This window comes from Palaemon carinicauda, chromosome 5 (assembly GCF_036898095.1).
Source record: "Palaemon carinicauda isolate YSFRI2023 chromosome 5, ASM3689809v2, whole genome shotgun sequence".
In the NCBI taxonomy this organism is placed as follows: Eukaryota; Metazoa; Arthropoda; class Malacostraca; order Decapoda; family Palaemonidae; genus Palaemon; species Palaemon carinicauda.
The window spans coordinates 135,018,325-135,039,134 of record NC_090729.1 but is presented as its reverse complement, the minus strand read 5'-3'; the positions used below and the strand labels follow the sequence as shown (position 1 = coordinate 135,039,134).

The 20,810-nt window shown below is 35.8% G+C and overlaps 1 protein-coding gene and 1 long non-coding RNA gene across 2 annotated transcripts; one reads left to right on the top strand and one right to left on the bottom strand.

Annotated features, from left to right (window-relative positions):
- Nucleotides 1-7,726: 7,726 nt before the first annotated feature.
- LOC137640584 (uncharacterized protein DDB_G0286105-like) lies at nt 7,727-8,428 on the bottom strand. The gene is made up of 2 exons (XM_068373096.1): nt 8,279-8,428; nt 7,727-7,982 (listed from the first exon to the last, which is right to left on the bottom strand). Exons 1-2 carry the CDS (start codon nt 8,361-8,363, stop codon nt 7,732-7,734), a joined length of 336 nt encoding a protein of 111 aa, XP_068229197.1. The 5' UTR covers nt 8,364-8,428; the 3' UTR covers nt 7,727-7,731.
- Nucleotides 8,429-19,946: 11,518 nt separating this feature from the next.
- Nucleotides 19,947-20,587, top strand: LOC137641492 (uncharacterized). Its single transcript, XR_011044530.1, has 2 exons — nt 19,947-20,130; nt 20,499-20,587. It is a non-coding gene; the product is annotated as an uncharacterized lncRNA (long non-coding RNA).
- The last annotated feature ends 223 nt before the right edge of the window (nt 20,588-20,810 follow it).

Here is a 20,810-nt window from a genome sequence, read left to right as displayed (position 1 = left end):
CCCCCCCCCCCCCCACTTCCACATCACCTACCCCACTGATATAAGTCTCTGAGTATTGTCACTTCTGTTCACTCATGAATGATAGTGAGGTGATGGATTTCAGTTACTAATTCTCAGGAAACCTTTTTTCTCACTTATTATTCAAGTGTTTGATATTCTTGTGGTTTGTTTTACTGTTTATTTATGTTTTTGTTGAAAACATCAGCATTTATTTTCCTGACGAGTTGATAGGTTACTTATATGAATTGAATATTAAAAAGAAAAATATTATAAAAAAAATCCTTAAAGTCAATTAGTTTGTTGAACATAGATAACTTGAAAGATAAATCATTTTTTTTTTTTTAGATTTATAGCTACAGCTCTAAGAAAAACAGAATCGATTAGTTTTTGATTTGCTTCGGGAATATCATATAAAAAAATTTATTTCATTGCTAGTCATTGTTAAAGTTGTTCACAATGCCACTATCACCTTAAAAGCTAATCTGACTCTGAGTATTATGATCCATAAGAATATAAAGAATATGATTGAAAAGAAAGTGTCTGAGACAGAGGTCTTGGCGCAGCGTCAGTTGAGCGCACGCCATAATTATCTTTTGATTATTTGGTTTACTTGAAGGGGGTTTGATATGACACAGTCGGTGACATGTCCAGAGCATGTTGTTAATGTTATGTGATGTTATCTCCCCTGGAGATTTGTTTCTTACTGATATCATCCGAAAGGTAGTAGGAACGAGTCGCCTCGCCCTTGAAGAAAAACAAAAAAGAAGATATTGAAGTTAGTAACCGTTGTTGTAATCTCTTGCAGCTAGTTTTGATAGAAATTATTACCGCCTCCAGGGAGATATAAAATCGAGTTGGTTTATTCAATTGTCTGTGTGTCTGTCTGTGGACAGAATTAGGACTAACTTGAATTAGGACTAACTTCTCGAAAGATTTTGACGAAATTTTCACCACATATAGATCTTAGGTCATGGACGATCCCATTAAGTTTTGGAGATGATCCGGTTCTGGATCCGGATTCTAGATGTAGATTTGCTTTTTTCACAATGTTAAAGATAACATCAAAACAAATTGACGAATTTTGACGAAATTTTCACCACCTATAGATCTTAGGTCATGGACGATCCAATTAAATTTTGGAGATGATCCGGTTCCGGATCCGGATTCTAGATCCGGATTTGAATTTTTGTCTGTGTGTCTGTCTGTGGCCATGATTACGTCAAAATTACTCGACGGATTTTGACGAAATATCCACCACAGATACAGTAGATCTTAGACTCTGGACGACTCCATTAACCTTTGGCGGAGGTCAGAAATCTCTGATTGCTCCTGATAACAAATGTTATACAACTACATTAAAACAACGAAACAGATTTTCATGAAATGCTCATTAAATTTTGCTGAACATGTAAAGAATATTAATCAAAACTGTGTTACTAGCGTAATGTCGGAGCTAGAGTGCGTGATAATAATTCTGCTTTGTAAACTTCAGCTGATAACGGGTCGCCTATGTCTCCCACAGTTGTGACGTCAATCACCCTACTTCAAAAGATAATTCTTTTACGATCCTTCGCAAGAGCACGTGTTCATCTTTTAGGGATCGAGATAAGATAAAACATTTCTTCCTCCTTACTAGTACATTGCAATTGCCTTATGTAACTCAGAATTTCCCTTCCAATTCTATCCCCCTCTTGGATATAAACTTAAGGCTGTCAGCAACAATATGCTTCGTAGTTTCCAAAGAGCCATTTATACCTACAGTATCCCTCATCTTAAGAGCCTATAGCCACGCATCCTTCTGACAATGTTACGAGATTCTCCACCCTCCCTCTTGTTCGCATGTTGAGAAGATCAACATTCGGACACGACAGTTATCGACCCTTGGACAATAATCAGAAGCCAGGCCATGTTCGCTGTGCCTCACTCTACTGAGAGCAATGTAGCCTTCCACTTCTAAAGACTCTTTTTAGGAACGATATTTCTCTTTCTGCTTCAAATCTAACGTACCAAGGGGCAAAAACACCAGGGAGATATTTTGGAGAATTAATCCATCTCAACCTAAAACTAGGAACAAGGTTAATTCACATGGAAATTCTGGACACAGTTTGTCTTCTGGTTCAGGATCAAGAAACACAAAATAATAAACAAGAGCAATATGTTCTCCAAGGGAAGAAAGTGATCTCCCTTGTAACTGTTCTCACGGTAACCAATTTAGATTTGATAATTAGGGTTTCACGACCAAGCAATGATGAAGGGTCCTCGTCCTCGTAGCTCTGAGCTTGAGACTATTTTTCCCCCATAGGATTTCTCAAGAAATCTATGTAACTAGAATGAGTGTTTATTTCGATTTAATGATTGATATTACACAAGGTAAGAAAAGAAAACGGATTTTCTATATCTTTATTTTTTGTATAAAAGGGTTCAAAATAAATAAAATAAATAAACTGTCGGAAAGTCTGCATCATTACGAAAAAAAAAAATATTTGAATATATGCAAGTAACAAGGTCATGTTAATGCATTCAGAGGAGAGAGAGAGAGAGAGAGAGAGAGAGAGAGAGAGAGAGAGAGAGAGAGAGAGAGAGAGAGAGAGAGAGGGGGGGGGGGTCTCATGGTCGTCGGCAGATGAAATATGTTACGAAATTGCTGTCAATTGTGTCCTGTTTCTTATGAGATTTCTTGTTGATATTTTTGTTTTTGTTGCTGTGTTTTTTGTTGTTGTTGTTTTGATAAGCTACATCTTCGCCCTTGGAGCTGTTGCCTTGACAGGTGGAGCTGCTGCTTCCGCTCCTGTCACTGTGGAAGCTTTGGACGCTCTCGGAAGAACAACTGCGACTCTTTGCTTCCTCTGCGAAAATAAAGACAAAAGTGTTAATTGGTGTGATTAGGAATTCCTTTTGACAAGGGATTCACAACTAATGATTGTAATAATTTTAAGGCTTGTTGATTAAAAAGTTGATTGTTAGCAGGTCTATTTTACTTATCAATATTTCGTTATTTTCTTTCCAATAACTCTCAAAGTCATTAGAAAATCTGTGATTGAAAGTAATTGTTGAGTATTGCTTAGCGCCAACTTCGAACTGTTTCATTTAAAATATAAATATTAGTAAAAAAGAAATTGAGAAGAATCTTTTCTTAATCTTACCGACAGTGAGATGGCCATTTTGGTCTTGGACAGCTTGAACAGGGAAGACCATTTTAGATGCTTATAATTCCTGGATCGTCCTGGAGATGAAAAGGAAGTTTCGAGTAAGCTTTCCAGATGAGGGAAGCGGATGGAAGATTGGGCGGTGAGCCTTTAAAGGAGACTTTAACTTAGAACTTGAGTTAAGTAGTTGAGAGCAGTTGTTTAGCCTTCCTCGGGTGAGCTGTTCACTTTGAATGCAAAAAGAGAGGACGAGGCCATTTATATATCTGAGAGAAATCGCGTCACCATTGAATCATCTCACACAGGGACAGCGCCAAGGGCCACACGTTATCTCCATAGCGATAATAAACCACTTATTTGTTTGAAGTAGATTTCGCCCCACACACTGACATGGCCCATGAGGTTGACCTCTTGCACAACGATTGTTCAAAGGAAGGTAGCGAAACTTGACTCCTATTTTAATGTTTCCTGTTTACAACACTGTTTAATTTATCCTGGAATGATGAAATGAATGGTAAATATCAACATTATTTATACGAATGTTAAGAAATGTTACAATAATATTTATTGCAAAGGAACATTAAAAATTCCTTTTCTTGCCAACTCTGCTTCTCATAATAGCACAAGTTTGTTTACTGTCACACTTTTTTTGCTTCATCACAATTGCTAATAATTTGTATTTGTCATGATAGAAGATATTTCTTTTACGTTTACTTCAGGAAAGAACCAACAGAAGTTATTCTAATGAGAGATTCATTTCAGGCTTCTTTTCAAGACATTTCCGCCGCTATATGCTTCTCTGTCTCTGGTCTCCCACGCTCTCCAGTTTAGTACTTTTAGGCCTCAATGTGACACAGTGCCGCTTAAACCGACCCGGTTGTGCCATGCTGTTTTGTGCCATATCTACCCAGCCATGTCCTTCTTCAGTGTCATAGGACACTTTTCCCTCACCTCCTGAGTGACCTTGTTCCTCTTCCCTTTCTGTAGTCCCTCCCTGTGGGTCCTTTGATTTTGATGACTGAAATAATTTTACCATGAAAATCATAAGTTTATACTGCTCAATACAATTTACAATTTGAAAAAAAGTGTACTATATGATCTGTAATTAAAAACCATAGCAAGCTATTTGTAAAAAGAAAAAAAAATAACGGATTAAAGGTAGATTACATGTGAATTTCGGCACTTCCACACGATTGAAATAGAGTTAAGCTTGCCGCACACGGAGCCCGAACGGACGCGCCCGAACAGAACCGAAACGTCCGATAGAAATCGAAAGCATGCATTCTTACCCGACTGCGCACACTGGGCCAGAACAGAACGGAACCTACGCGCCACAACAAAACGGAACCGACGCAGTATTCTTTGAAAGATATTTTTTCTGAAGCGTCGGTGGCGTGTGACAGGCTGCGCATGCGCAGAACGACTGCAGCGGTTGTTTTGGAAAGGGTTGCTGAGGAATTCGGAGGTTAGTGTGATAGCAACCAATATTTTTCTGATGTTCAGAAATTTGACGAATGTATTTTAATAACAATGATGCAAACATATGATTTAATACAAAGATTTTAGGAGTGATTATTATTATTATTATTATTATTATTATTATTATTATTATTATTATTATTATTATTTTTCTTTTTCTTTTTTGCTGATGTCAGAAATTTGACATATGTAATTTAATAACAATGATGTGAACATATGATTTAATACAAAGAATTTTGGAGCGAAAATTAGTTTTTGTTATTATTTTTATTATTATTATTATTATTATTATTATTATTATTATTATTATTATTCTTTTTTGAAACCATAAACATCTGGCTTACGGATTCGATAAAGGATTGATATACAGAATATCTAATCATTGTAACATCAATTAAATAAAAACTCAGTTATGATTAAGGAAAACTTCCTTCGTTCATATAAAATTTTGCGTCGGTTCCGTTCTGTGGCTTCTGGCTCAATGTGCGCGCTTGACGTCGTTTCTGTTCTGTTCTGAGGCTTCGGTGGCTTCGGCGGCGGTTCCGTTCCGGCTCAGTGTGCGGCAAGCTTTATGCTCACGTCTTTGAGTCTCTGTGCTTTACTCTGCCTGTTGGTGTTATCAGGCAGCACAGCAGAGCCCATAACCCACATTCACACGCGACATTACTAATTCTCAAACTTCAGTTTTCCTTCCTTGCTATTTTCTGATGACCTTTTTATGGTTCATTCATTGATGTTTCTCCAGATGGCAGATTTATTTTTCAGGCTAGTCAGATTTTTTTTAAGCTACTCAGTATCGTGTTCAGTTAAAAGAAACTTCCATTGTCTCTTGATAACTTTTGTATTTTTATATTTTTAATTACTACGTTGTATTTCTGTCATTTCTGTTAGCTTTAACCTGTTAGCTTTAGGGCTTTCATATAATCATTTTTATCATTTTATTCATCCCTTTTTATATTTGCAATTTGTAGATCAATCATATTATTTTTCCAGCCCCGTCAGCATCCACATGCTGGAAGGGAAAGTAGAAAACGTTGGTCAGACTTCCATTTGAGATGAAAAGATTTTATCAGATTTGTAATTCTTGAGGAGACGCTGTCTTGAATCCTGCGTCTTATCCTGTTATTTTTGTTATCAAAAGCTATGACATGCTTTCGGAGTGTAACGACGACATCTGCGAGATGAGTAGCCTAACAGATTTGTAAAGTAACTTTAAATATAAAATTTGAGTACATTAATTAAAAGATCTTTTATAATGTTTATTGGTTCAGTGAGCTTCTGCCTGACTTACTCTGTGAAGATATAGATAGAATAGTGAAATTTTAACTTTAGACTGGAACATGTTAATCTCTCTCTCTCTCTCTCTCTCTCTCTCTCTCTCTCTCTCTCTCTCTCTCTCTCTCTAGTGAACATCATCAGTATTGAAAGAAAGTTGCATTCCTATATCTGAAATAAAATCTCAGAAAATAATATCATAATAGAATATTTTAATAAGAATCATCTCTATTTTCTTACATAATAATTAGTACTACTGTAGTACAATGGGAATTGCTAAGTAAACCTTAGTAACGACAAGATATCCGTATTCCCTTCGTTGAGTCAACTCTAAACTCCTTATCGCTTACGTGATAACCTAAAGCTCTTGTCGCTGTCAACTTGTGTGGCCAGATTTGTTTGTATCTCAAATTATCTAAAACAAATATCGCCTTACTGAAGTGGAAAGTTGATTACTCAACTGACGAACGCGGCGATGTAGCGCTGATTGATCAATTTGACTCGCATTATGCCATTCTACTTCCATTTGATCAAAATTCTTCCCAACAACTCCATCTTCAAAATGGTCCAAAGATTGTCAGCAAACTAAGACGTGGTCTACCTAAATCCACATTAACTTTTCTCTATGGCAATATTTGCTTAATTCACATTCGTTGTTTCTTTATAGGAAATATTTACAGAGAAATTGTAGAGATGACCATTGGGTTAACTGGCAGCAGGATCGTACCTGTTCTTCCAAGGCCAACAAAAACTTTCAAATTAGAATCAACTGCCCAACTTTATAACAACAGAAAGAAGTACTTTACTTTACTTTACTTTACTTTAAGGGCTTTTTTTATATGGGGGTGTCCTATACAGCAGGGGAACCCTACGCTCTACAAGCCTCCACAGTCATTTTATCATGTTCGTTTGAAAGCATTCAACATTTCACACCACACATTGCTCGTTTGTTGTTACATCGTCACTATCGAAGCACTCACAGAACAAGAAAGTCTTCAGTTTCCTCTTGAAAGTCTTAATATCTTCAATATTTCGGATGTCTCGTGGGAGGTTATTGTATGGTGTCGGGGCTACAGTTAAAAAATCTAGAGCATATATCTAGGATCCAATAATTTAAAACCATCTGTAACTATTATCGTGTCATCACGATTTGTTGGCTGCACAATATGTAGCAATTCTCTTTGATATTTTGGACGTCCGGTTCTAATAACTTGATCAGTTATTGTACATATTTTAAACTCAATTCTTGGTTTAATAGGTAGCCAGTGTACATCAATTAGTATAGGAGTGATTCTCTCTCGAGTTGGGACACCTTTTATCAGTCTTGCTCCTCTGTTTATTATGTTTTGTAATTTCTTAAGTTGTACTTTTGGTAAATTGTAGGAGATGGAGTTACAGTAGTAAATCCTGATAATAACACAGTTTATTGATTAATAAGATGCAGTATTGATGACATTAGAAACTTCTAAGAAACTGACAAGAATTCCCTTCAATCAGAAAAAAAAAAGATAATAATCCTCTCTTCAGTGAAAGAAATTTATTGTGACTTTCTTTATAGAATTAATTTACTGATAAAGACCCAAATTAATATATTCGCAATATTTGCTTTTTCTTGAATGAAAGCATCTTTCAATTTGTTCATGGAAAGAATGAAAACTGGTTATGGCATTACAACTTTATTTGTGTAAAATTGGGACAATAAATAAAAATAAATAATTCTTATAACGAAGGAACAACTACAACTTAACAAAAAATGGTATAAAAGTTAAGCACTGTATCATACAGAGAGAGAGGAACACACACACACACACACACACACACACACACACTCTCAAGGTCGACGGCAGATAAAGTATGTCACAAAATCACTGTCAATTGTGTTGTGTTTCTTCGGAGATTTATTGTTTATCTTTTTGCTTTTGTTGTTGTTGTTGTTGGTGGTGTTGTTGTTGTTGTTGTTGTGAAGATGAGTCACTTGGTGCATGCAGGGATTGCGTTGACAGGTGGAACTGTTGTTGTTGCTCTGAACACTCTGGAAACTACGGTCGCTTTCGCAAGAACAACTGCGGCTCTTGGCCTCTTCTGTAACAATAAAAAAATGTGTTTATTATAGGTGTTAATTACGAGTTCCTTATGACCCCACCACTGGAATTCAGCTTAATAAGATGAGTCTAGTTTCTACTTTGCTGTGTTCAGTGATATATTTTATTTTACTCATAGTTACTTCACGATGAACCGTTGACTTTATAGACTATTTTGAACAATTTCATCATATTATGATGTTTAATACAAAAAAGACACTCGACGATTTTCACAAAATATGAATCAAAATGAAAACTCCAATTAATGAAATGTTAAATTTCGAAATTTAATCTTACCAACAGAAGGACGATGTCCAACTCTGTTCTCGACAGAGTGAATCTTCGTGTGAGTCATGTTGGATGTTGACAATTCCTGAATCATTTCGGAGAGAGTTTGGAATAGATTTTCATTCACTAAGCTGCGATTATTTTGTCTCTTTTGCTGTGAAGTCCTCACTTCGAATGGCTAGTAGAGAGCGTGTGGCCATTTATATAGCCATAGAAATTGGCCCTCCCACAAATCACACCTCACAATCTGACCCCACAAGACGACAGGGACAGAAGCGTCTCATTCGATCACGTAAGCGATAAGAGTTTTTTGTCTCCTGACTGAGCTGCGGACGCCATTCTTAGATACAGAGGCCATCCAAAATTTGATTCTGATTTCCAGGTTTTTAAGTGGTTTGGAACATTACTAAAGTGGTACCTCTGGAAAGCTGAGAGTATGTTCTAACGCGTATAGCAAAATCTCAAAAATAAAATTGCAACTAAATTTAGCAATGTTTCAGATTTTATGAGAGTAAAACCAAAAGAAAAGTCTTTGTTGTAGGGTCATTTTTATTTTTTGTTTTTTACTATTAGTAAAATGTAATAAATTTTACGTATGTTTATAGATGATTATGTTTTACAGTAGTGGTTTTTAGTCCCTTCAATCTGAATTATTAATAAACAAAGGATTATGCATAATTTGGTCAGTCACAAGAGTTCGGTTTATTGCCAGCGTTAGCAGCACTGACATAGAAACCACCTTGCCTTGTTATGTATTCCCGGTATGCACAATTACACTTGAAATTTCATAAAGGATGAGTTCTATAAGATAGATCATTACTGGTTTAAAAGTTTGTATGTGGTATAAATGATAAATATATATATATATATATATATATATATATATATATATATATATATATATATATATATATATATATATATATATATATGTGTGTGTGTGTGTGTGTGTGTTTGTATAAATTAGCCTATATTCGTAAAGAAATTTCTACTTCCAATTGGAATCGAATTATAGTCTCTTCAAAAGAGGAAAGGTTGCTAACATTAATACCAGCAGAGACGAAAAAAAACCCCGAAACCTACTGACAGTGCTGCCTGCATTTAAGGATCTTTCTGGTGAGACCACTGTCTCATACACCAAAGAGTTTTACCCAACTTTCCGCCCTAACAGCTGACCTAATTAAAAAGATTTTATTCAAATTACCCATGATTAGTCAATATATGGTAAAATGTGGTGTTTTTCACTTGAAATAGATTTCTACCTTAAACTGGGTAGGGAAGGAGCACCAATTATGTTAGCAGAGACAAAAAAGAATTTGGTTTGGAACCTAAATATTAACCACATTTAAGGCATTATCTGGTAAGGCGACTGTCCGACATACCAGTGAGTATCACCCAGCTTCCTGCTACAACAGCTGATCCATTTGATGACATTAAATTTGAATTACCCTTTGTGCCTCATCTGGCATTATTGGTAGCTACCTTTTCTTAATCACACCAGTGTAGAACATGATAGTGATTAATTTTGCATCATGACACTTGTTGGCCAGTGGAGAGCTTAATATTGCCCACCCTTTTTGTTTTCTTATTATTTGGAAATTTAACACGAATTTTTTAATTGTCGCTGTCAATTAATATCATACCGTAGGTGATTGAAGATTAATATAGAGTTTATGCACTGATTGTTCTCAAAATTTCAACCATATCAACAATTTGTATTATAATTGAGGTATTTTCCAAGAATGGCAATCACGCTTTTATCGTAAACTCCTCCATGATCTAAGAATATTGTGCTCTTGAAGGTTAGATCCATTGGATTTGAGAGAAGACCGCAGAATACACTCCCAATATCCTCTTCATATAAACAAAGCCGATAGGCCGTGATAGAATTAAGCATTGCTTAGTTAGTAAAACAATTTATATATTATTTCCGAATTTATTGATTATTTCTAAAAGGTGTATGTATCGACACTTGGCAATGCCGAACCTTTTCCGTCTAAACGTGTGAAAGTAATTGCCCCGTAATATCTTTACAAACACCTAATGGTGTTGCCTGGAATCCTGTGTTATGAGTAAAAGCGACGGGGGGGGGGGGGGGGAGGACTCAATTTCCCCCCCCCCCCTCCCTCCCACTTCCACATCACCCACCCCACTGATATCAGTCTCTGAGTATTGTCACTTCTGTTCACTCATGAATGATAGTGAGGTGATGGATTTCAGTTACTAATTCTCAGGAAACCTTTTTTCTTACTTATCATTCAAGTGTTTGATATTCTTGTGGTTTGTTTTACTGTTTATTTATGTTTTTGTTGAAAATGTCAACATTTATTTTCCTGACGAGTTGATAGGTTACTCATATGAATTGAATATTAAAAATCTCTTTAAAAAATCCTTAAAGTCAATTAGTTTGTTGAAGATAGATAACTTGAAAGATAACTCATTTTTTTTTAATTCATAGCTACAGCTCTAAGAAAAACAGAATCGATTAGTTTTTGCTTTGCTTCGGGAATATCATATAAAAAATTAATTTAATTGACTTAAAGGTGACTGGTTTCAGTTCCGGTTCGCGAGTCATTGTTAAAGTCATTCACAATGCCACTATCACCTTAAAAGCTAATCAGACTTTGAGTATTATGATTCATAAGAATATAAAGAAAATGATTGAAAAGAAAGTGTCTGAGGCCGATGTTTTGGCGCCGCGTCAGTTGAGCGCACGCCATAATTATCTTTTGATTATTTGGTTTACTTGAAGGGGGTTTGATATGACACAATCACTTCAGTGACATGTCCAGAACATGTTGTTAATGTTATATGATGTTATCTCCCCTGGAGATTTGTTTCTCACTGATATCATCCGAAAAGTAGTAGGAATGACTCGCCCTTGAAAAAGAAAGAAAAAAGAAGATATTGAAGTTAGTAACCGTTGTTGTAATCTCTTGTTGCTAGTTTTGATAGAAATTATTACCGCCTCCAGGGAGATATAAAATCGAGTTGGTTTATTCATTTGTCTGTGTGTCTGTCTGTGGACAGAACTAGGCCAAATTTCTCGAAGGATTTTGACGAAATTTTCACCACATATAGATCTTCGGTCATGGACGATCCCATTAAGTTTTGGAGATGATCCGGTTCCGGATCCAGTTTCTAGATCCGGATTTGAATTTTTGTCTGTATGTCTGTCTGTGGCCATGATTACGTCAAAATTACTCGACGGATTTTGACGAAATTTTCACCACATATAGATCTTAGGTCATGGACGATCCCATTAAGTTTTGGAGATGATCCGGTTCCGGATCCGGTTTCTAGATCCGGATTTGAATTTTTGTCTGTATGTCTGTCTGTGGCCATGATTACGTCAAAGTTACTCGACGGATTTTGACGAAATTTTCACCACATATAGATCTTAGGTCATGGACGATCCCATTAAGTTTTGGAGATGATCCGGTTCCGGATCCGGATTCTAGATCTGGATTTGAATTTTTGCCTGTGTGTCTGTCTGTGGCCATGATTACGTCAAAGTTACTCGACGGATTTTGACGAAATTTTCACCACATATAGATCTTAGGTCATGGACGATCCCATTAAGTTTTGGAGATGATCCGGTTCCGGATCCGGATTCTAGATCCAGATTTGAATTTTTGTCTGTGTGTCTGTCTGTGGCCATGATTACGTCAAAATTACTCGACGGATTTTGATGAAATTTTCACCACATATAGATCTTAGGTCATGGACGATCCCATTAAGTTTTGGAGATGATCCGGTTCCGGATCCGGATTCTAGATCCGGATTTGAATTTTTGCCTGTGTGTCTGTCTGTGGCCATGATTACGTCAAAGTTACTCGACGGATTTTGACGAAATTTTCACCACATATAGATCTTAGGTCATGGACGATCCCATTAAGTTTTGGAGATGATCCGGTTCCGGATCCGGATTCTAGATCCAGATTTGAATTTTTGTCTGTGTGTCTGTCTGTGGCCATGATTACGTCAAAATTACTCGACGGATTTTGACGAAATTTTCACCACATATAGATCTTAGGTCATGGACGATCCCATTAAGTTTTGGAGATGATCCGGTTCCGGATCCGGATTCTAGATCCGGATTTGAATTTTTGCCTGTGTGTCTGTCTGTGGCCATGATTACGTCAAAGTTACTCGACGGATTTTGACGAAATTTTCACCACATATAGATCTTAGGTCATGGACGATCCCATTAAGTTTTGGAGATGATCCGGTTCCGGATCCGGATTCTAGATCCGGATTTGAATTTTTGTCTGTGTGTCTGTCTGTGGCCATGATTACGTCAAAATTACTCGACGGATTTTGACGAAATTCTCACCACATATAGATCTTAGGTCATGGACGATCCCATTAAGTTTTGGAGATGATCCGGTTCCGGATCCGGATTCTAGATCCGGATTTGAATTTTTGTCTGTGTGTCTGTCTGTGGCCATGATTACGTCAAAATTACTCGACGGATTTTGACGAAATTTTCACCACATATAGATCTTAGGTCATGGACGATCCCATTAAGTTTTGGAGATGATCCGGTTTCGGATCCGGATTCTAGATCCGGATTTGAATTTTTGTCTGTGTGTCTGTCTGTGGCCATGATTACGTCAAAATTACTCGACGGATTTTGACGAAATTTTCACCACATATAGATCTTAGGTCATGGACGATCCCATTAAGTTTTGGAGATGATCCGGTCCCGGATCCGGATTCTAGATCCGGATTTGAATTTTTGTCTGTGTGTCTGTCTGTGGCCATGATTACGTCAAAATTACTCGACGGATTTTGACGAAATTTTCACCACATATAGATCTTAGGTCATGGACGATCCCATTAAGTTTTGGAGATGATCCGGTTCCGGATCCGGATTCTAGATCCGGATTTGAATTTTCGTCTGTGTGTCTGTCTGTGGCCATGATTACGTCAAAATTACTCGACGGATTTTGACGAAATTTTCACCACATATAGATCTTAGGTCATGGACGATCCCATTAAGTTTTGGAGATGATCCGGTTCCGGATCCGGATTCTAGATCCGGATTTGAATTTTCGTCTGTGTGTCTGTCTGTGGCCATGATTACGTCAAAATTACTCGACGGATTTTGACGAAATTTTCACCACATATAGATCTTAGGTCATGGACGATCCCATTAAGTTTTGGAGATGATCCGGTTCCGGATCCGGATTCTAGATCCGGATTTGAATTTTTGTCTGTGTGTCTGTCTGTGGCCATGATTACGTCAAAATTACTCGACGGATTTTGACGAAATTTTCACCACATATAGATCTTAGGTCATGGACGATCCCATTAAGTTTTGGAGATGATCCGGTTCCGGATCCGGATTCTAGATCTGGATTTGAATTTTTGTCTGTGTGTCTGTCTGTGGCCATGATTACGTCAAAATTACTCGATGGATTTTGACGAAATTTTCACCACATATAGATCTTAGGTCATGGACGATCCCATTAAGTTTTGGAGATGATCCGGTTCCGGATCCGGATTCTAGATCCGGATTTGAATTTTTGTCTGTGTGTCTGTCTGTGGCCATGATTACGTCAAAATTACTCGACGGATTTTGACGAAATTTTCACCACATATAGATCTTAGGTCATGGACGATCCCATTAAGTTTTGGAGATGATCCGGTTCCGGATCCGGATTCTAGATCTGGATTTGAATTTTTGTCTGTGTGTCTGTCTGTGGCCATGATTACGTCAAAATTACTCGACGGATTTTGACGAAATTTTCACCACATATAGATCTTAGGTCATGGACTATCCCATTAAGTTTTGGAGATGATCCGGTTCCGGATCCGGATTCTAGATCCGGATTTGAATTTTCGTCTGTGTGTCTGTCTGTGGCCATGATTACGTCAAAATTACTCGACGGATTTTGACGAAATTTTCACCACATATAGATCTTAGGTCATGGACGATCCCATTAAGTTTTGGAGATGATCCGGTTCCGGATCCGGATTCTAGATCCGGATTTGAATTTTTGTCTGTGTGTCTGTCTGTGGCCATGATTACGTCAAAATTACTCGACGGATTTTGACGAAATTTTCACCACATATAGATCTTAGGTCATGGACGATCCCATTAAGTTTTGGAGATGATCCGGTTCCGGATCCGGATTCTAGATCCGGATTTGAATTTTTGTCTGTGTGTCTGTCTGTGGCCATGATTACGTCAAAATTACTCGACGGATTTTGACGAAATTTTCACCACATATAGATCTTAGGTCATGGACTATCCCATTAAGTTTTGGAGATGATCCGGTTCCGGATCCGGATTCTAGATCTGGATTTGAATTTTTGTCTGTGTGTCTGTCTGTGGCCATGATTACGTCAAAATTACTCGATGGATTTTGACGAAATTTTCACCACATATAGATCTTAGGTCATGGACGATCCCATTAAGTTTTGGAGATGATCCGGTTCCGGATCCGGATTCTAGATCTGGATTTGAATTTTTGTCTGTGTGTCTGTCTGTGGCCATGATTACGTCAAAATTACTCGACGGATTTTGACGAAATTTTCACCACATATAGATCTTAGGTCATGGACGATCCCATTAAGTTTTGGAGATGATCCGGTTCCGGATCCGGATTCTAGATCCGGATTTGAATTTTTGTCTGTGTGTCTGTCTGTGGCCATGATTACGTCAAAATTACTCGACGGATTTTGACGAAATATCCACCACAGATACAGTAGATCTTAGACTCTGGACGACTCCATTAACCTTTGGCGGAGGTCAGAAATCTCTGATTGCTCCTGATAACAAATGTTATACAACTACATTAAAACAACGAAACAGATTTTCATGAAATGCTCATCAAATTTTGCTGAACATGTAAAGAATATTAATCAAAACTGTGTTACTAGCGTAATGTCGGAGCTAGAGTGCGTGATAATAATTCTGCTTTGTAAACTTCAGCTGATAACGGGTCGCCTATGTCTCCCACAGTTGTGACGTCAATCACCCTACTTCAAAAGATAATTCTTTTACGATCCTTCGCAAGAGCACGTGTTCATCTTTTAGGGATCGAGATAAGATAAAACATTGCTTCCCTTCCAATTCTATCCCCCTCTTGGATATAAACTTAAGGCTGTCAGCAACAATATGCTTCGTAGTTTCCAAAGAGCCATTTATACCTACAGTATCCCTCATCTTCAGAGCCTATAGCCACGCATCCTTCTGACAATGTTACGAAATTCTCCACCCTCCCTCTTGTTCGCATGTTGAGAAGATCAACATTCGGACACGACAGTTATCGACCTTTGACAATAATCAGAAGCCAGGCCATGTTCGCTGTGCCTCACTCTACTGAGAGCAATGTACCCTTCCACTTCTAAAGACTCTTTTTAGGAACGATATTTCTCTTTCTGCTTCAAATCTCACGTACCAAGGGGCAAAAACACCAGGGAGATATTTTGGAGAATGAATCCATCTCAACCTAAAACTAGGAACAAGGTTAATTCACATGGAAATTCTGGACACACTTTGTCTTCTGGTTCAGGATCAAGAAACACAAAATAATAAACGAGAGTAATATGTTCTCCAAGGGAAGAAAGTAACTGTTCTCACGGTAACCAATTTAGATTTGATAATCAGGGTTTCACGACCAAGCAATGATGAAGGGTCCTCGTCCTCGAGCATAATTTTATTTGGCATCACAGACGAAAATCGGTAATTCTCGAATTACTCTGTTGAGCGTGTTTTTTTTTTTTTTTTATATTTCTTTTACCAAACTTTGGATTTTTATTGCTGCTTCTGTCTTTCCTTGTCTTATAACTTTCTTTCCTTTGTGAGGCAGTTCCATCTCTTCCTACCAATAGTCATTATACTTAGAATATATCTAAATATTATATTTTGATAATGACTTCTCTTTTATAAAGTGACAAAAGATGTAAACAAGTCGGCCATGACAGAAATTGTGTTGTTCACCCGGACCAAAGCGACTAATCATCTCCGGTCCTTCTTTCATCAAAGGTTCTATCACAGATTGATTTGATTTGCTTATGTAACGAGACATTGCAAAGGCTTCAGTCATAGACTCGTGAAATGTTTTTGATTTCAAACAATTTTTATCATATTCTAAAAAGATGCTAAATAATGATCTAAATCTAAAGCTATCCGCTGTCACCGAAATCCGTTAGTAATAAAGTAATGTGAAACTGAACAGAATTAATCAAGAAATATTCGATCCTTTACACGTTCATCTAAAGCGTGTATCTTATTAAAAAATAATCAGTAACTTGACTAATTTCTATTGAATACGACGATTCTTCCAAACTCTGCATTATATTCGAGTGTTGCCGAGTTAGCTTATTCATAAATTGATTCTAAAAACTTGTTTTTGGGGAGATTCGGAAACAGTAGACGCCCGATAATTTATTGGACGTCCATAACATGATCTAGTTCATTTTACTAAGAGAGAGAGAGAGAGAGAGAGAGAGAGAGAGAGAGAGAGAGAGAGAGAGAGAGAGAGAGGAGAGAGAGAGAGAGAGAGAGAAGCTCCTTCGGTAACAGAGCACAAATGAGTTTATCAAAAGAAACTGAAAATCCACATCTGTTATGTATCATTTACCTTCAACTTCCGATAAATTGTTAATCCCCATATATCCATGACATCTCTTATATATATATATATATATATATATATATATATATATATATATATATATAATATATATATATATATATATATATATATATGTATATATATATACATATATATATATATATATATATATATATTTATATATATGTATATACTATATATATATATATATATATATATATATATATATATATAGATATACATAGATATATATATGTATATATATATATATATATATATATATATATATAAATATATATATATATATATATATATATATATATATATATGTATATATATATATATATATACATATATATATATATATATTAATATGTATATGTATACATATATATATATATATATATATATATATATATATATATATATATATATATATATATATATATATATATATATTATAAATTGATGAGATCTAACAACATGAAAAACATAAATGCGAAACAAAACATTTCAAGCCAGATTTACTTCATAAATGTTTCATATCAAATGATGATTACGTTATCTCTCTAATCTCGCTTCATGGCAACACAATGCTTTCGAGTGCCCACGTTTGTAATTCTAATCTTGAAATTTATTTCACTTAGAATTATCTAGAAGTTGAGTGAGCATCACATCACACCATGGTTGAGCGATCGCATGATTATTCAATAGGCAATGACTTGATAAAGTACAATGATATCTGTACTGTAACTCTGATTACTCTTTGAAGGACAAGATATTAATTTTCAAAGCATCTCACTCTTGTTTAATAAACTGTGTTATTACCAGGATTGACTACTGCAACTCTATCTATTACAATTTACCAAAAGTGCACCTTAAGAAATTACAAAACATAATAAACAGAGGAGCAAGACTGATAGGATCACCCCTATACTAATCAATTTACACTGGCTGCCGATTAAAGCGAGAATTGAATTTAAAATATGTACAATAACTCACCAAGTTATCAGAACTGGGCGTCCAAAATACTTAAGAGAACTGCTACATATTGCGCAGCCAACAAATCGTGTCGATGCCAGAATAGTTACTGATGGCTTCAAACTGTTGGAACCTAGATTTATGTCTACCTTAGGCTCCAAAGCCTTTAAATTTAAATGCGGCCCCGAGACTATATAATAAACTCCCACGAAACATTCGAATGATTGAAGACATTAAGGCTTTCAAGAGGAAACTGAAGACTTTCTTATTTCATGAGTCCTGTGACAGTGACGACTTAAGAGTAAATGAACAATACGAGATATGAAACGTTAAATACTCTGAACGTACAAGGTAAAACGACAAAGGAAGTCCTGTAGAGAGTGGGGTTCCCCTGCTGTATGGACCGGAAAAGCAGCCATCAAAGTAAGTAAAGTAAGCAAGAAGATGTGAAAGATAAATGTTTTCAAATTAGAAATGAAATTTTGTATTCCTGAATATTCTATATCCTCTTGAAAATTAGGTTAGCTACTAATTACTAATTACTAATACTGCCAACAAGTAATTTTTTCTCAAGAAGTTACAATTTATTGACCACTTTTAAGCGAGATAAATGATTCACCATGTGTGATAAAACTAGGCCTTTTGTTAGAGCCTCTCATAACATAATAAGTAAACACGCTGTGACGCCCAATCTTTTCAGGTATAATTATTGTAACTAACCATTACGTACTTGTGTCCCCTGGCAATATAACAGACGCCCAATCTCTTCAGCCCACAGCCAGTGAGGTGGTATCAGCAGTTATTGTAATATTTAAGCCGGGAATACATATTCACTTAAGTCATAATGTGTATTTTGTGGTGAGTGTGATGAAATTGGTAAAAATACATACATATGCTGATCAATGTTTCGAAATATTAAAATATTTGGTAAAATATTGGACAACGTTGCTGGGGTAGACTTTGACTAAGTAGGTCATATTGATTCTTATCTTTCTGAGTCAAGATCTCGAAACAAGAAATATAAATATTGTTTTTTGCTTCCATTGAACTTGGATACAGCAGATATCATCTATGCTTTTTTTTTTTTTTTATTCCAGACAGTACACAGTTTCATTTATCGCTTAAAAGTATTGGAGTTCTTTTTAGTTTAATAAAGTGAAGTTGGGTGTTTTTTTCCAGAAGGAATTTTGTGCTGTATTCGTTAATGAACGAATAGAACATAGTCTAGCAATTCCAACTATATTCGTATACATTGTCCAGTAACCCATTGGTATATATTTTCTTTCGATAAACCCTCTAATGACGAATTCGTAAATTATGCCCTTCAACAGCTATTTCTAGTGGTGAGAACTGTAAAAGAATTACCCCAAAACTACTGGGAAGAGATATGTGTAGTTTAATCGCTACCATAATTGAACAGCAGTCTTTGCAAGAGAAGGAACTAAGTATTACAAGTTGGACTTTGTATTTTATTGAAAAATTTCATGTGAGTCCACTTGGCCTAAGGCGACTCATTCAGAGGTAGAAACCTATCTTTGTGTTTTAACGTAGTATTCTTATGATATGAAGAATGTGATTAACTGTTGATAAATTCTCTCTCTCTCTCTCTCTCTCTCTCTCTCTCTCTCTCTCTCTCTCTCTCTCTCTCTCTCTCTCTCTCTCTCTCATGCAACCCCCCAAACACACACACATATATATGTATATATATATATATATATATATATATATATATATATATATATATATATATATATATATATATATATATATACTGTATGTATGTATGTATATATATGTATATATACAGTATATATATATATATATATATATATATATATATATATATATATATACTGTATGTATGTATGTATATATATGTATATATTCAGAATATATATATATATATATATATATATATATATATATATATATATATATATATATATATATTCCATAGATATGAATACACGGATTTCTCTCTGAGAGGACACAATCACAGTATCAAGTGCGCTATAGAGATAAGCCTTTGACGTAACTCTCCTGATAACAGATCGCCTTTGGTATATATATTCCCAAGACCGTCTTAAGTCTAACAGACAAGAGCACATCGAAGAGAGAAGCAGAGTTCTCTTTAACAGGCAACTTAAGCAGAAGCAGACACAAGAAGCAGAAACAGTCAAGACTCGCATCTCATTTTCTGCAGAATGATTCAGGAACTTTCAGTCTCCAAAATGGTACATCCCTCAACTCACGTTTCTCAGGATCGAACGAAGCATCTCTCACTTGAAGGTATATAGCAGTAAATCTCGTTGTCCTCCGTTCTTTTTTATTTTTTTTTTATTTTTTTCTAATTACTTAATCATGTTAAAATGCAAAAGAGGCCAAATAACAAAATCATCAAAAGCTTCAATAAACAAGTATCTAATTTATGTAAGAACTTTAAAATATTTAATAAAATCTTCATTTTCTATTTGATTTTCTCTAAATTTCACAATCACATTTTCATTTAAGAAATAAATATCATCCATGTTCAGTATTTCTCAAATTCAGAAAATATACTGAGACTGTTTCATAAATTCTCTACATGACAAATATCTCTCATTGGAACCAAGTACCAAAGAAATTCTTCAGCCCAAATGTTTTGATTCTCATTCCAGAAGCAGCAAAGAGCCGCAGCTCTTCCTCCGGGAGTTGTCGAAGCTTCCAGAGTGACAGAAGCGAAAACAACAACAACAACAAAAACAAATGCCAAACAAATCACAAGAAATCTCAGAAGAAGCAAAATACAATTGACAGCGATTTCTTGACCTACTTTATCTGCCGTCGACCATGAGAGCATTATTTGTACTCTCATTTTATCATCATCACAGTGATAACATACATTAATCAAAACACCTCATGTTACATTTAACTTATATTATCATGATCATCTTTTTATATCTAATAAAAATAGAAATATTTTGAAATAA